At 52.1% G+C, this 17,528-nt stretch overlaps 1 protein-coding gene across 2 annotated transcripts in view; it reads left to right on the top strand.

Moving 5' to 3' along the window:
• The window catches only part of KIF6 (kinesin family member 6), a 335,606-nt gene that overhangs the window by 299,848 nt on the left and 18,230 nt on the right, over positions 1-17,528 (top strand). For both annotated transcript variants that reach the window (XM_081140158.1, XM_081140157.1), the window contains exon 17: positions 17,309-17,393. In XM_081140158.1, coding sequence (XP_080996284.1) covers positions 17,309-17,393 — 85 coding nt within the window. The remainder of the gene's footprint in view (positions 1-17,308; positions 17,394-17,528) is intronic.

The following is a 17,528-nucleotide window of genomic DNA, read 5'->3' as shown; positions in this document are numbered from 1 at the left end:
TGCTCTCCATGCTAAAACGCGAGCTCCTAGAAAGCCAGGTGCAGTCGAATGAGTCTTTGTAGCCCCAGCAGCCAGCACGGGCAATAAATAGGCCCAATCAGAGCTCCCCCAGATGGCTTCCAGACTCACACATCTCGCAAAAGTATAATGAGACATTTGAACATAAAATAAAATAAGTCCATGAAAAGAAGTGGGAGGAGGAAGTGCTTTTGGACCCCACAGCTGAGCCGATTATAATGCTCAAACGATAAATTCGACTCTCTCTTATCTAGCCACCAAGCAGAAAGGAGCAGCCGGAGTTACGGTTTTCTTTCCTGACAACAGGAAGCATGCTAACTAATTTATCCGCAAAAATAGAATTTCTTCCCGGAACCAAGCACAAGCCGGGATTTATCGTGGGTGCGGACCCTTGTGTAAAGAAAGGGCAGAGTGGCATCGTGAGCAATGTCTTCCACTGCAGTTTTACAAAATGCACCGAGATGTTGTTCAAGGAGACGGTTCTTATGTCAACCCTCTGTAAAGGCGAGAGGCCCACACTGAGCATAACTCACGGGAAGCGTTCCTGTGCGGGGCCACGTGATGTGCTCCAGGTCCTCCTCTCTCGATGGCCGCAGGAGCAGGACACAGCAGGGGAGCCACCCGGGAGCGCGGCCGCCTTCCCCTGCTGTCTCTGCTGAGCAGGATCTGAGCAGGGCTGGCTCTCGCTCAGCTCCCCATCCATATCCTACCAAGTGCCTGTGACTGAAATGCAAAAGGCACATGGCACCACCAAGCGGCGTGAGAGGTGTCGGGTGAGAGGGACTGGCCACCGGGGCTTCGGGAACTCAGCAGGGGGTGTGGCTCCCGGGGAGGTCACTGAGCCCACCCCTGGGCTGAGCCTTCGGGAATGGGCAGGATGCAGAACCCAAGTGGAGCGTGCGGGGGGGGGGGGGTTGCTGTGGGAGGGTGCAGGGGTGTGTGTGTGGCATGTGTATGTATGTATGTTCGTTTGTGTGGTGTGCATGTGTGGTATATGTGTATATGTGTGTGCTGTGGGGTGGTATATGTGGTGTGTATGTGTGTGGTATGTGTAGTGTGTGTGGCCTGTGTACAGTGTGTGTGTGGTGTATGTGTAGTGTCTGTGTATGAGATGAGTGTGTTGCATGTGTGTGGTATGTGTGTGGTATATATTTGGTATGTATGTGTATCGTGTATGGTATGTATGTGTATGTGGGGTATGTGTGGTTATGAGTGGGGTATATGTGGTATGTGTATGTGGTATATGTGTGATTATGTGTATGGAGTGTGTGGTGTGTGGGTGCATGTGGTGTGTGTGTAGCATGTATATGGTATATGTGATTAGGTGTGTGTGTTGTATGTGTGCCTGTGGTGTGTGTATGTGTGCAGTGTGTGTGGTGTGTGTGATATGTGGGGTGGGTGTGGGGGGTGTATGTGTGTGGTATGTGTGGTATATGTGTGTGGTTATGTAAATGGTGTGTGTGGTGTGTATGTGTGCGATACATGTAGTGTCTACAGCATGTGTATTGTGTGTCATATATGTGTAGTGTGTGTATATGATGTGTGTGTGGCATGTGTGGTGTGTGTGGTTATATATGTGGCATATGTGTGGTATATCTGGTTATGTGTGTGGTATGTGTGATGTGTGAGGTGTGATGTGTGAGGTGTGTGATGTGTTCAGTGTGTGTATCTGTGGTGTGTGTGGTATGTGCAGTATGTGTGATGTGTGTGGTGTGTGCAGTGTATCTGTGGTATGTGTGGTATGTGTGATGTGTGAATTGTGTGTATCTGCGGTGTGTGTGGTATGTGCAGTGTGTGCAGTGTATGTTTGGTGTATGTGGTGTGTGGGTATATGTGGGGAGGGCGTGGCATGTGTGTGGTATGTGTGGTTACGTGTGTGATGTATGTGCATCTGTGCTGTGTGATGTGTGCAGCGGGGGGCATGGTTTTGCGTGTGGAGGGAGGGAAGGAGGACTTTCTTGGGAGTGGATTTGAAGCAGTCAAGGAAAAGGCTGGAAGGGTGAGTTGGGCAGGCTCATTGCAGACCTCAGACCTGAACCTCCACCTTACAGGCGGTTGAACATTTGCGAGCAAGGAAGCCTTGGTCAAAGAGGCCTTTTAGGAAGAGAGAGCCCCAGGCAGTCACTGAGCTCCCCCGCACTTGCTGACTGACTGAGGAGTGACTAACCTGTCCCCACACCACCCCCAGCCTGGCCAGGGTGGGCCTGGAGGACGCCTGGGGCTGCCCCGGGCGTCCCACACTGATCATGCCGCGCAGCCCTGGCCTGGCCCTGGGGGCTCGGCAGTCAGTCAAGTATTCTGTTCGGTGGTAGGAGGAATTATTCTGTTCTCTGGCCCTGAGAAGCTCAGACCATGTTGGATGACACCACACCTTTCTCCACATTTATCCCTTGACCCAACTTCTGTGAAAACCACCTACTGGAACATTTCATTGCCTCGACTGTAGGTATGTTACAGAAGACAGCAATAATGATGATGATTAATTAACTAAGAAATTAATTAATTAAGAAAAAGTCCACGATGCATGGCATTGGCAGGTTCCAATTGGCGTCTGTGGTTCTCCCACAAACACTAGTTCCCTGAAGAGCCCTCCTCTCCCCTCCCCCATCCTCTTACCATACCAGGAGCAAAGCAGCCCCCGAGACCAGTCCATTGTGGCCACAGTGCCACCCATGGTGTGCTCCACCTGTCCCTGAAAACGGGGCAGTGACAGCCCCATCCCCAGGGGGGGCCTTACGGAGGGCAGGGAGGCATCAAAGCTGAGGACTCCCTGTTTTACTTCATTGTTCCAGCTTAGGGTCCTCCGAGCAGCGCATCTCTCCCAAACAGAATTCCTGCAGTGACCCCTTGTGGCAGCCCTGCTGTCTCCAAGCAGAGGCCCCTGCCGTCGCCACTTCCCCCCTTTGGTATAAAATTGTTTAAGATTGAGTCCTGAAATGCTCTTTGGAATTCTGGACCCGGGGACAACAAATTTGAGAGAGAGTGAAAGACCAGCCTGTCACCCCTTTACTCACCAGGTTCACTGAGCACCTAGTACGCCCCAGGCAGTGTGTGGAACCAGAGGTTCCCGGGTGTGCAGAGGAGCCCCTGACCGAGGCAGAACTGGAGCTCCTGGCATCCTCCAGTGTATGGTTTTCACAATGAGCTCAGTGGAACCCAGAGGTGGTGTGGGGGAGTCACTGCAAGTGGCAGGGCCTCAGGATTTCCACCCACCCTGATTCAACCAAAGCAACTTCTATTTCTCTCTTTGCCATTAAGTTTCTGTTTGAAGAAAGGGTTCTGCAGCTTTTAACATGTCTTCCTCCCTCCAGACCTCGTGGCTTGGTTAAGACATTTCCAAAGGCAGGCTTCCCTGAGCAGGGCTGTCTGCTTCCTCTGGGCTCACACGGACTCTGGGTAAACAAACCTCTGTGATGGAACCTAGCATGTCTTGTAATGACTGTTAGTCTCTTCTGTGTCTCCTCCCCTGGATGGAGTAACTTTATCTCCCCAACACCGAGCACAGTGATTGGCACACAGTAGGTCCTCTGTAAATATTTGTTGAATAAATCAGTGACATCTCAGGGATCAAGTTTTTGCCTAAAAGATGCACCAGGCATCAGCTAAGGGACTCTGTGCCCAGGTTCCACCATCTGTAAAATGGGGTGGTTGGACCAAATGATAGCCTGCGCCCAGCTGGCATCTCTGAGACTCAGCTGGCATCTGCTGGTGGCTTGTTGAATGAAGAAAGGCATCTAACACTCCCCAGACCTCAAGGGCTAAGGTTGTTGCTCTGTGAGTGCAGATTTCCTTAAGACATGCAGGGAACACTCACGATATTGGTGAGGAGGCATGGAGGACTTGGGTGGGTTAGCAATGTTTCATCTTCTTAGAAATGAATGGTCGAAATGCTGACCCCCAATAGTAAGGCAGAATACAGAGAAAGCAACTGCCCCAAGGCCGAGATGGCATCTCAGTTGGTTCCAGAAGAACTCGGGTGGCTCAGTACAGCCAGTGATAAAATCTCACCACCTGAGTCTATTCTAATCCACGGTTCCTGGTGAACATAGGACCAGCTTCAGTGGCACAAGGTTCTTGACCAAGTTTCCAGGCCCAAGTCAGAGGCTGGGAATGAGGAGTTCCCACCCCATTTCCCTGCCCAGTTCCCATTGCCAAGGCCCCAGACTCTTTGAATAGCTCCAGATTCCCTCTCCTGCCAGTCTGGACACCAGAAGGGGGCCATGGGCACCAGCGCTGGGGCCAGTCTTGAACAGCAACTGTGGTTTAGTGAAGAGAGCCTTCGCCTTGGACTCAGGAGACCCTTGTTTGAATCACACCTCTACCGTTTGCTAGTTCTGTGACCTTGGTCCGTTAATATTCCTGAATTTCCTTTTCCATATGTACATGAGAACGTCTGCTCCACTGGGTTGGCCTGAGTGTCGAGCACGGTGTCCATGTGATGGAGCTGAGGACACAGTAGAGTGCTCAGCGAACTGTCATGGTCTCAGACTTGAGTGCCCGAACCGAACAAACCAGAAGTCCAGGCAGCAGGCACAGCCTCCGGCCACAGAGCCTACCATGGCTCTGGGCCACCAGCACCAACAGGCATGACTGGTGGAGGTCCCCACAGTCCCGCAGTCCCATCTCTCTGCCCCCATCTGCTCACAGGCACTATTAATCCCTCTCCTGTGCACAAATTCAGCCGAGCCCAGGAAGGCCGTCTACTGCCTTGAGTACTTGTCCACTGATGAGCCTGGAACCAGCTGCCAGAGCCACTTTTTCGCTTTCCAAGCGTGCAGGAATCAAGTCTGCTGCTCTGAATGAATTAGGCCTTTCAGCCGTGCTGATGTCAGTTGGGGGTGTCACACATTACCACAGAATAGGTGGCTGACAGACAGAAACTCATTTCCTCACAGTTCCAGAGGCTGGACGCCTGAGACCAGGGTGTGAGCATGGTCCGGTTCTGACGAGAGGCCTCCTCTGGGTTGCAGACTTCTGGCTGCTCATTGCGTCGTCACGTGGCAGAAAAGGAGTGAGCTGGCTTTCTGGCCACTTCTTATAATGGCACTAATCCCATTCATGAGGGCTCCACCCTCGTGACCCGGTTAGCTCCTGAAGGCCCCACTTCCAAATACCATCACACTGGGGAGTAAATTTCAACGTATGAATGTTGGGGTGACACAAGCACTCAGTTTATATCAAACATAGAAAACAAAATTCTAGTAGAATCTAGTCTAGTAGATTCTAGTCTAGTAAAATTTAGTCTAGTAGAATTTAATCTAGTAGAATTTAGTCTAGTAGACTAAAATATGTTATGGCTGGCCGCTCCTCCTGTCCTCTCTCTCCCTTACACGTGATAAAAATCACCATTTGTGCTTGGCCCAGGGATGGTCATTGTGTTTCCTAGGACTGATTCTCTTGTGTGTGTCATGAGCTGGGAAAGCCCTTCCCAGTTTTTCAAAGGGGTTGATGAGTTTGGGATGACCTACCAACAGAAAGCCAGGGTCATCCGTGCTCAGAAACAAACAATAGGCGCTGTGTTCTAACCAACCAACAAAAAGCTTCAAGCGGTGTTTTGAAAATACTGGTTTCTCTTCAGGAAACCACGGGGGAGCTGTTGGAAGGAACCAGGGGCCCGCGCAAGATAGACACGTGTAGTCCGTCAAGGCAGAGCCGTGGACAGGTGCCGCCCAGAGAGCAGAGTGGACAAGTTCCCATCCAGGAAAAAATGGAAAGGAAAGAGAACAGGGAAAAGCGAGTGGTGTAGTGAAGTCTATGAACAACCCCTGGGGACGGTCCTGGCAGTGTCTGGTAAATGGAAGATGCGCACCCCCAGCCCTGCAGTTCCCTGCTGAGGAACATACACCCGAGGGGGTGTCCCGGGCGTGCCTGGGACGCTCACCGCAGAGCTGTTCTCATCATAGCAAACAGTCAAACAGACGAAAACGGGAGGCAAGCCAAAGATCCCCCAGTAGGGGGTGGATAGATGAGCTACAGCTATGATATATTCATACAGTGGGACACTGTGGAGAATCTGAAATAAATAAACTTGATCTACACGCGACAATGTGAACAAATCTCAAAAACACAATGGCGATTGAAAGAAAGAAAATTGCTGAAGAGTATATATGGAATAATACCATTTATGTAAGTCCCCAAATTTTCCATACTCTTTACTGGGGAGAGGGGAGTGGGAGCTTGTGTGTTTGAAAGGTAACACAATACATAAGATGCTCAAAACATATATGCACAGGTGTCCGGTCCAACAAATATTTACTAAAAGAACACCTATGCCACATCCTCCTAGGTCAAGAACTAGCTAAGTCATGCTTAAGGGGCACTGAAGATATAGAATGAACCCCGGCTGGTGTGGCTCGGTTTGTTGGAGCATCGCTCGTGCACCAAAAAGTCATGGGTTCGATTCCCGGTCAGGGCTCATACCCAGATTGCAGGTTTGAGCCCCAGTTAGAGTGTGTATGGGAGACAGCCAATCAATGCTTCTCTCTCACATCGATATTGGTGTTTTTCTCTCTCTCTCTCTCCCTTCTTCACTCTCTAAAATCAATAAAAACAATTCCTCAGGTGAGGATATAAAAAAGATATATACAGTGAGAATATAAAAGCGGGGTGGGTTGTCTTAGGGGCAGAGGAGAGTGGACTGGGGAGGACACTGAGGAGGCTCCAGCCAGCTCTGCACTGCTCAAGTTCAAAAACAAAACCTGAAGCAACTGTGGCTAACCAGATTTTTCAAAATAAGGAGGCGGTACATGCATGTTATTTATATGATTCTCTGAACTTTTTTTATCTTTGAAATGGTTTATAGTAATTTCCAGAACTCTACAAAGGATTCAATTCCAAGGGTTCAGAGATCAAATAAAATTACTGCGTCAGCGGAATGGTTGTGATAATAGAAGTAGTAAAAAACCAATCCCAGCCTGACTCTGATTAACCTTCATTTCCCTCACTACCGTTTATGTGAGGATCTTTACTTAACGAAGAAAACAAATCATGGCTTCTCATCTCTCCTCCAGGTGCCTTGCATGCTCCGGCAGGGCCGTGGCATCTTCAGCTGCACTGGGACGTGCTCCTCAGGGCTACCTTTCTGTTGCCCCTCCCATCTCTTTAAATATTCTCGGTCGGGAGAGTCCTTCCTCTGTCTCTGTCTCTGTCTCTGTCTCTGTCTCTGTCTCTGTCTCTGTCTCTGTCTCTGTCTCTGTGTGGAAATTGGGCCCCCCGGATTCATTGGTCAGTCATTGTAAATTACAAACAAAGCAAACAACAACAGAAAAACAGTAGTCATTTTATATCATAACTACAGTCTCAGTAATTCAAATGTCATTCAAAGATAAGGCTTCTCTTCCTTTCCCCAGCTGAGGCAAGCAGCCAGGAAGACAGGACAGATGGTCAGCCCCTTCAGTCTTCCTAACTCACTTCCTCTCCCAGCCTGCGAAGCTCAGTTTCCCCAAGGAGTGGAGACAAGAAGGGAGAAAGGCGGGTGGTGAAGATCTTGTTGGACTGGTACAGCTGTAGCGTGGCTTTGTGCTCTCTGGGCCTGGCAGATGCTCCAAGCTGGTTCTTCCTCACTGGGATGCTTCCAAAGGTCTCTGGAGGTCCCCACCTGCAGGCCCCTCACCTGCAGGCCCCTCACCTGCAGGTCCCTCACCTGGAGGCCCCTCACCTGCAGGCCCCTCACCTGCAGGTCCCTCACCTGCAGGTCCCTCACCTGCAGGTCCCTCATCTGAAGGAAAGCACCTCATTCCAACGGTTGTCTGCCCACTTTGAACCTGTATGGGTGAGACTCCAAACAGGAAGCAGTTGGCAGCACTCAAATGAGGTATTGTGAAGAGTTGAATAACAGTCTATTGACAAAGGTGTGAGCAGAGTGTAGGGAAACCGCAAGGGAGGCCCCAGAGGTGGTAACAGGAGCAAGGCAGGAAGCACCGCCACCCCTGGGCCTTCGGGGAGCAGGAGAAGTGAGCAGGTGCCGGGACTTGAAGGCGGAAAGGGCTGTGCAGAAGGGCTCCAGCACCTGGCGGGAGCTGTGGCCTTCAGCCAAGCAATGCATCCAGCTCAGGGTTCCCGCGGAGACCCCCAGGAAAGAGCTGCCTCGGCCCCTTTCTCCTCCCACCCCAGTCACTCGCCCGCGCTCCCGTTGGCTGAGCCCAGCGGAAGGCGAGGGGTAGGGAAGCCCAGCCTTCTCCCAGCCAGGCCCCTGGTGCAAGGAGCAGAGAGTAGAAGAGGGTGGATTTGGAGAAGCAGATGGAGCAGGTCCAGTGCACCACCCCCAGGCGTCCCGTGGTCCACTGCCAGGCTTCCTTCTGCTAAGGTCCCGGTGCCCCTCTAGGAGGCCCTCTTTAGAAGGATCTGAATCCTAAGTGACGTGCTTAAGAGCCTATGGGGCTGCCGCCAGCTCACACGGGCTCATGAGAGCTTCCGTGTGCATCTCTTTCCAGCTCCAAGTTCAGGAACATCCTGTTGGCAGCTTAAAACTGGCCATGATGAGAGTATGTCCGCCACAAAAATTGGCAGCCACTGCAAATCAGGGTGTTTGTTTGTTTGTTTGTTTGTTTGTTTGTTTTCAGAGAGCTGGTTGTTAGACATTTACCAGCCCAGGAAGGTGACCCTACCCTGACTCTCTTTCAGGCTCCTAGTGCCTCATCAGCCCAAACCCTACCCTCTAGAGCAGTGCTTTTCAACCTTTTCACCTTGTGGCACACATAAACTAATTACTAAAATTCTAAGACACACTAAAAAATATATTTTTTGCCGATCTGACAAAAAATAGGTCTAATTTTTTTTGTTAATCTTTACCCGAGGATATTTTTTCCATTGACTTGTTTTTTTAGAGAGAGTGGAAGGGAGGGAGGGAGGAGAGGAGAGAGAGAAAGAAACACTCGTGTGAGAGAGACTTATCGATTGGCTACGTCTCGCACTTGCCCCGACCAGGGGCGGAGGGTGGACCTGCAACACAGGTACCAGAAATCAAGCCCACGACCCTTCGGTGCATGGCCAATGCTCTAACCGCTGAGCCACACTGGCAAGGGCAAAATAGGTATAACTTTTATTCATTCACACCGGTTGGCTATTGTTGTGTGGGCTGCTGTCACTGTTTTACTTGATAATCTAAGGGGGGGAAAGGTCAGTGTCCCTGACTAAATAGTAGGCTATTGCATGTTTTAAAAATTCTTGCAGCGCAGCGGTTGAAAATCGCTGCTCTAGGGCCCTATTCCTGAATGGGAGTCAGACATCAGTCCTCTGTGCCCCTGCAGGGCACAGACACAGACACACACACACACACACACACACACACGCCCGAGGATGCTTATTAAGCTTTCTGAGTGGTCTCCGAGCCCCGGACTGCCTTTGAGGGGGGAAGAAGGACCCCCACACGTGCCTGTCGGCCTTTTCCAGCGCTGATGTGGGCATTTGGGTTCCTAACCACCTCTTGCCATCTCATTTTGAAAATGTGCCACTTCCACTGTGCGCCGTCTCAGAACTTTTGACTCTATCTAAATAAATTTTTATCAAACCAGCATATTGACTTAATAAATTGGCGAGTAGCAGATACGTTTTCCAGAAGTGGGAGGAGACGGTTTTATCAGGATCCTCACCTCAATTCCTAAAAGTCCTGAAGTCTCTCTTCCAAGCCGGTCAAGACAACACCCAGCCCCACCAGCCGTCATCATCAGAGGCAGGCACAGGGGGAGGCCCGCTCACTCCTACAGGCGCTAGAGAAACTGTCCCCCTCGAGGCCATCTGTGTCCTGAGAACACTCCCGACTGGCTGCAGCTGGTGTGACAATGACGTGACTGCGCTTTAGAGGTGCCAAGTTTCCTGCTACTTTCTCCCTGAAAAGCCACTGAGACCAGGACGTGTGGTCAACACCGTTCCGTGAGGCTGAGCGACAAAGGGTAGAGTTGCCAGGGGACCTGGACTCTGAGTTCAGATGCGAGCACCCTTCTGACCAAGGGCTAAGGAAGCCACCGGGGGCTGAAAGCAGGCAGGAGCGGCCTCGGGACAGACCTGCCTCTGGAGGCCGAGGTGGGCAGGAGGGCCACCAGGAGCCCCGGAAAGAGTGTCACGGAGCCAGGCTCTGAGTGGCTGCCACCAGAAATGTTGACCAGGAGCCAAAAAGATGGATCTGGGCTTAAAGCAGAAGGTTTGTGAAGAGACAGGAGAAGGTGAGAGCTTCGGAAGAGACGTGTTTGAGGCTGAAGCCAGTGGCGAGACTAGAAGTGGCTTTCCCTCGGCGCCGTGGGCCCCAGGCCCTCCCTCTGCAGGTTCGCTGCCCCTCGTGTGCACTGACCTCTGCGTGGCCCACACCCTCCGCAGGGAACAGACTGGGGAAGAGAAGGGGAAGCTGCAGAGGAGAGAGGCCGCCAGCCCAGGGCCGTGACCTCGGGCAGAGACGCCCAGATGGCAGCAGGGGAGGCTCCTCGGCAGCACGGGAGGGCGGGCGGCCGTCTATGAGGGCGTTCTGGGCCTGCGATCTGCTCAGAACTGGCCTACCGACTGATTCTGATGGTACAAAAGCATGGGGTGTCCCCTCTGGGAGAGTGTCCCCTTCTCCCTGGGGGAAGACAGGGGCGGGAGGGTGCAGCCTGTGGGGCGGCGGGGACGGCGCCCAGGCAGTGATCAGTCACAGCATCTGCAGGGCGTTCATCAGGCCCCCGAGCCTGAGCCGGCCGCAGGCAGCTGTGTTGTTCCCCAGGATCAACACCGAGATGGATGGTGGCACTGAGCCCCCGTTAGCGTGTGATTACTTCAGCTGACAATACATTTGAGCCATTAAGCAGGAAATGGTCTGATTGGGAAACCAGACTCTGCCTCTGAGCTGCCGCCCATTGTGGTAATTGAGCCACCGACACCATTAATCTCTGCAAGAACAGACACTTTGACTTCTCAAACAAGGTGAGGCCGAGTGATCTACGGTTCTGTGAGACGGCTGAGCCCCAACGAGGCCCAGAGAGGGTGTTCGGCGGGTGAATCATTAGCTGGAGAGCTGAGACGAGGCTGGAGTGCCGCCGTGGCTCCTATGTCTCGTCTCCCACAAAAGAGCCACATAACTCACTCCTGCTCCCGTCCAGGGCACTGGCTGGAAGACAGCCACATTGGGCCCTGTGGCCTCTGCTCCCTGGAAACCCACAGGTCCCCTTCCAGCTCTGGCATCTGGTTGGAAATGTCAGTGTTGCCTTCCTTAGGACTCCTCCTTTGCACACAGTGGGGGAGATGGAGCCGGCTGTCTCTGGGCATCTGGGGGGCTGGACTTGGAGAGGGGCAGGCCCCAGTGGGCACGCTGCAATGCCAGGTGGGGTCAGAGTGCAGCCACATTTTCATCAGTAAAGGGCAGTCTTCACAGGCCAGCACTCAGGAAGAAACCGAGGCTTTGTCTCAGCCCCGGCCCCAGATTGGAAAGGCATTCATGGGAAAGAGCATCCCCTTCAAATGCCAAGGACAAGTCAATACCGACTTCAGTGATCTGCCCGTGGCTTCCTGCCTTATCGCAATCACTTACGGAGGAAAAAGCACGGGCTTTGAAATCGGACGGAGCTGGGGCCTGACCTCAGCTCTGCTCACCAGTGGTGTGATCCTGGGCAGATTACTCTCCCCTCTACTCCCCGTCAGAGCTCAGCTTCCCCATCTGCAGTGGGGGCTGCGACGATTATATAAGATAAGACACAGGAAGTCCCCGACCAATGAGCGTGGTGACCATCATTATTCAGACTTATCCACCTCCGACAGGGCCAAGTGATTTGCTCGGAACTGGCAGCTCCAGCCCTGCACAGGGTGCCTTCCTCGCTGCAAACCCTCGGCCCCTTTCTCCACAGTCTGGCAGGTGGACAGGGACCGAAGGGACATGCTAGCTCGCCCACAGCCTACCTAAGCCTTGGCAGCTCCTGCATTCCTGATCTCTCCTGCGTGAAGTCCGTGCACTGAAGCAGGGCTCGGAGCCTTGAGCAGTGTTTCTTAAAGAGGGGTGAGCGTCAGAATTCACAAGGGAAATAATATAAAGCAAGATCAATAACCATTCTGTTATTTCACATTTATTAATAACTTTTTTCTTGCTTAAACTTTATCAGAATAGTGTAATCTGATCATTCAACTCCTGTATTGCTCATCTTGATTTTTAAGATAATAGAGTCTTTCACATGACAATTTATTTTAGAGTTTTTTTGACTCAATGAGAGCACATATTATTGTCTTTGTAGGAGATTTCTGTTGATGGCACTAAATCAACCTTATTGATAATATCATTCTGTTTCTGTGTATAATTATCGATTACTTAAATTACGTGACAAAGACCCAATGGTAACGTGCCCATCAATTCCCCCTTGCTTGTCTTGGGTTTTGCTTATTTAGCTGCTATAGTGTTTAGCAAATAAATACTTATGGCTATAAATACTCTGATTTAAATAAAAATTTTAAAAAAAGAATTCACCAGGGAACCTACCAGCAAATCCTAACCCAGTAGGTCGGGAGTAGGGCCCTACTAAAGCAAAGAAATGAGGTTCTGCACATTTGAGACACTAAATAACTGCATGGGAGAGTTTTGGGGGTGTGGTGAGTGTGTGTGTGTGTGTGTGTGTGTGTGTGTGTGTGTGTGTGCGCGCGCATGTGTCAGGTAGGAGGGGGCATATAGGGGGTGGCCTTCCCAGTGAGGGTCCCTGTCTTCCTCTGCTGCCAGTTCCCGGAACACCTGACACTTCAGAGCTGGGGCCGTGTGCGCCCTGTTTGAAGTTTCAGTTACCGCTTGACAGCCCAGGGCTTCCTCCGTGTGGCATTCAGCTGCATGGCCCTTGGCACAAAACCCGTCCTCCTTGCTTTTGTGTTGCTTTGGAGCAGGCTGCCCAACAGATTCGCAGCATGACCTCCTGTGCCCCTGTCCCAGGCAGAATCCTGTGCTTGAAAGGAGGGCTCCCTGTGCCTCCTGTCAGGTGACTGGAGGTCCTATCCCTGGCCACAGGCCCAGTGGGCCTGGAGACCCACAAAGCCCAAGTGCCCTTTAGCGACTCCCCACTACTCTGTTCTTGCTCAGTGCTTTTGTTCACTTCCTTTGAGTTCCCAGCCCGTTTCCCTTCAGAAAGGATGGGTAAGCCAAGCGTCAGAAAGCATCAGAAGCAGCCAGGGGCTGTCTCCCGGTGGGTTACAATGCATTTCACTGAGCAAACATCACCTTTGGCAAGAGGCCCTTTGGTTGCCATGACAACACGGATAGCTTGCATCTTGGGGTATGCTGTGCCCTCCTTCTGGCTGCCCAAGGTCCCATGCCCCAGTTTTCTCTCCCAGATCCTTTCAACAGGCCCACGGCATCCTGGCGCCACCTCGCACTAACTATTCTTCCGCGTGGAGCAGCTTTGTCTTGCTCAGCAAAAAAGCCGCCTGGCTTAGCTATCAAAGGAATAGATCTAGCTATTCCTCCACTCAAAACCCTCCAGCTTCTGGTCGCTCTCAAAGCCAAGGTCCTTTCCATGACCTACAAGGTCCTGTGTGGTCTGGGCTAATTTCCTCACTGGCCTCAGCTCCACCAGGGTCCCTTTCCCTGTGTAGGGTGGGGGAGAATGGGGAGTGGGGAGAAGTCTTAGCCACCTCTCTCATGCCCTGAAATCATGCCAGGTAGCAGGGGTCACATACTGGCCTTCTCACCGTTCTCCAGATTCGCCAACAGACACACCACAGGCCCTTTGCACTTGCTCCCATACCCTCTCCTCTGAATTCTGCAGCCGTCCTCTCTTCATTCAGGTCCCTGCTCAAGTGCCCCTCCCCGGGGAGGCCCCTGACTTCCTGCCTGGCATGGCTGCCCTCCAGCCCGTATCCAGCTTCCCCTTCCCTCACGGCAGCTTTCGACCCCCGGCATTCTGTCCCAGACTCGGGTTTTGTTTTATGGTTTAATGTCTGCCTTCCCCGGCAGGCTGCCCCCGACATAAGAGCGGGTCCTTGTCAACACTTATAAACATTCGTTACGTGAGCGAATGAATGACGAGTCCTGGATTCAAAGCCTGGCTCTGCTGTTTGGTGGCTTTGGTGGCACTGAGCAAGCCACCAGTCACCCTGAGCCTGGGTCTCCTTCTCTGGAAAATGGATCGATGAGATCTATCAGCTAGAGTGACAAGAATAAATGAGGTGGCACAGCGAGTGGGACCAAGGGCATGCCCCACACACGGTGGCCGACTCGTCTCCCATTCTTGTTCAGCTGCGTTCAGAATGCTCTCCTTGCCCTGGGCTCCTGGACACCCTCGGGCTTCCAGGGCACCTGTAACTCCGATCTGCCAGGGACACCCGCAGATGCCCCAGGAAAAGACAGCCAGCCCATCTCTGCCTCCATCCTGCCCTCTGCTTTTCACGAGGCCTCTAGAGACTGCCTACGGGAGGGGGTGGGTAATGGATGAACTGCCCCTGGCAGCCCCAGGAGCCCTGCCTCCAGCCGCCTGTCACGCAGTGTGTGGCTGCAGGACACCAGCCAGTCACCACAGAGCGGGTCCTTCGCTGAATTTCCCAGCAATTCCCTGGGGTGGGGTCCAAAAGTATTAAAAGGAGGAAGGAGATTCACAGCTTTTCTTTTTTAAGAGGCTAGAAGATACATTTGCCCATTTCTGAAACTATTAAGAGAGGAAATATTCTGTCCGTTCCAGTCCTACCATTATCCGTTTGAAGTTAAGATGCTTTGTTCAGTTTCTCGTGTCTGAGGTTTTTCAGAGGACAAGGGCCAGGGAGCGCAGGAAGCACTGAGTGCACCCTGCCTGTGAGGTGCGAACAAAGCCCGGGGAAGACGCAGGGAGCAGAAGGGCCAGTCCCTGCCTTGAAGGGGCTGCCGGGGCCTGCGCCCGGGGCACACGGCAGCACAGGCGGGCAGTCTGGCTCAGCGGGGCCAATAAAATGCCCAAGCGTGGGCCACAGTGGCGTCCTCAGCTGGGAAGCCTAAGGTATCTCCTGTGATTCAGTGAGGAGTCAGACGCTTGCTGCAAGGGAGAGAAAGTAACAGGTGCCTGGAAGATAAAGGACAGAATGCTAATCCGCTTAGCATATTTATCAATGAGTCAGATAATGACAGAAGCGGGAGCAATAAACGTGGCAGGACAAGGAACCTCTCAGCAGGCTAAACCCCCAATAAGTGGGACAAGTTGCATTTGGGATCAAAAGGACAATCACGCTGAAATAGGATGTGTTTTGACAACCACTCATTAAAATATGAAAGTGTTTAAACCGAGCTCAAGCTTAATAACGGCCACTGACAACCTGACACGCGCAGTGACAGTGATAAAGCTGCTGCCATATAGCCTTGGGGACGCTGCCCGGAATAAACACTTGGCTCTTTGGAACCAGCTCTGCCACCTATTAGCTGTGTGACCTTGGGTTATTCACAGACCCTCTGAACTTCGGGATCTAACTGAAATGAGATGGCAACGCTGCTATCGCTGCTCGGTTGTTTGAGAATTAGCGACAAGGTGTGGAGAGCACTTGACAGAACCTGCACAGAGAAGGCATCAACTGGTTATTTCTAATATTCACCTGCTGTGGAAATAAAGGGCATAAAATTGTAGCAGCCAGGAGAGCCCTGTCCCTCTCAGACCTGTCTGGGGTGTTATGTCCAGACTTAGGCGCTATCCTTAAGAGCGTTAGAAAGTAACTGTTGCCCGGCCGGGAGTGTCTCAGGGGTTGAGCATCAACCTAGGATCCAGGCGATCGGGGTTCGATTCCCAGTCAGGGCACATGCCCGGGTTGTGGGCTCGGTCCCCAGTCGGGGGCGTGCAGGAGGCAGCCGATCAATGACTCTCTCATCATTGATGTTTCTGTCTCTCTCCCTCTCCTTTCCTCTCTCTGAAATCAGTAAAGATTTATTAAAAAAAAAAAAAAAAAAAAAAAAAAGAAGAAAGTAACTGTCACTGAGCCCTAGATGAGGGCAGAGTCGGACTGAGAATAAAGCTCCAGGCACACATGGTATTTTGTTGTTGCTGTTAAGATATTTAAAGAACCATCAAATTAGAAGGAGGTCATGCTATGCTGTCCCAAAGATCCAAAGCAGAAATGAAACAAGTTAGTGTGGCAGGTCTCAGCCCAAAGCGAGAGGAAACAGAGCTGCCCACAGTGAAATGTGCTATCGTGCAAAGTAGTGAGCTCTCCACTTCTGGGGGTAAGTAATGGCAGAAAGCGAATGGCCATCCATCAGAAATGTTACAGAAGGAATTTCTGAATTTAAGGCCCTTGCAACCAAACCAACCCATATTTGTTTTTTTGCTTCTTGTGGGGTTTTTTAAATATATCTTTATTGATCTCAGAGAGAAGGGAGAGGGAGAAAGAGAAACATCAATGATGAGAGACATTGATTGGCCGCCTTCTGCACGCCCCCTACTAGGGATCGAGCCCGAAACCCAGGCATGTGCCCTGACCGGGAATTGAACCGCCATCTCCTAGATTATAGGTCAATGCTCAACCACTGAGCCACGCTGGCCAGGCCTAACAAACCCATATTTGGATCTAGGTTCTTGAAGTCAGCTACTTGGCCTTGGGCAAGTTAACCTCTTCGATCCTCAATGCCCTTATCTGTAAAGTGGGAAGAGTAACGCCTCGGGTAAGCACTAGAAGGATTAAGTCTGGTCAAGTCCAAAAGCCTCCTGGCCCATAGTAGGTCTGGAGCATAAGCAGTCCTCACCCACCCGGCTAGGAAAGGACAAGCTCCAGCAACCAGGCAGCCAACGCGGTGGTCAGCCTGCGTGGGGACACAGCCCTCCCCAAGGCCTCGCCACACCCCTGTCACCTGTCTTAGTGGCAGGGGTGGGTCCCAGCTCCGGCTGCATTGCCTGGGTTAATCAGGCTTGGGGACCAGTGCTTCAGAGGGACGTTAATCAGGCTTGGGGACCACTGTTTCAGAGGGACATCAAAACCAGGAGGCTAGAGAGCTTGGCTGATGCAAAGACGGACGTGCGCCGGTTTACTGATGTCTCCCTGCTTTGCTAGGGCTCTGCATCAGAGGATGGGGGGCGCTATCTTGCATCTTCCCTGGGGACTCCAGAGGAAATGAGTGACTCAACAAAGGATTAGTGGCAACGTTAGAAGAATTCTCTTCCTGAGACAGACGCTGGGCAGTGGGAGGGACAGCCTCCGAGCAGAATCGGGGAAGCCTCCGGGGGCTTCCAGCAGAGCAGAAGTTGCCATCCAGGGGAGGGGCTAAGCGGGTTCCCATCGCAAAGCCCCAGAGGAGCTCACAGGGTCCCCTTTCATCTTGGGGTTCACTTTGTCATCTGCCCTAAATAGTACCCTCACCCTTTGCCTCTCTCCCTCGTTGATGTAAACCCTGAGCATCTCCCTTCTCCAGGCATCTCTGAAAACACCACCGTGCCCTTGGCGCCAGACCCGCTGGAGGAGGGGCTGCGGTCAGAGCTGGAGGAAGAGAAGAGAAGGTACCTTTTCCTTCTCCTTGCCGCCCCCCCCCCCAGCCTCAGAGGGCTCCCAGGGACTTGGGTCCAGCAATGGGTCCTAAAACATCTGGAGAAGGTGCTCCTCTGAGCAGGCAGATGGGATGCAGGAGCCTTGGG

The sequence above is a fragment of the Miniopterus schreibersii genome, assembly GCF_964146895.1.
Source record: "Miniopterus schreibersii genome assembly, chromosome: 6".
Classification (NCBI taxonomy): domain Eukaryota; kingdom Metazoa; phylum Chordata; class Mammalia; order Chiroptera; family Miniopteridae; genus Miniopterus; species Miniopterus schreibersii.
The sequence above is the reverse complement of the archived record's forward strand: the minus strand, read 5'-3'. Positions and strand labels throughout refer to the sequence as shown.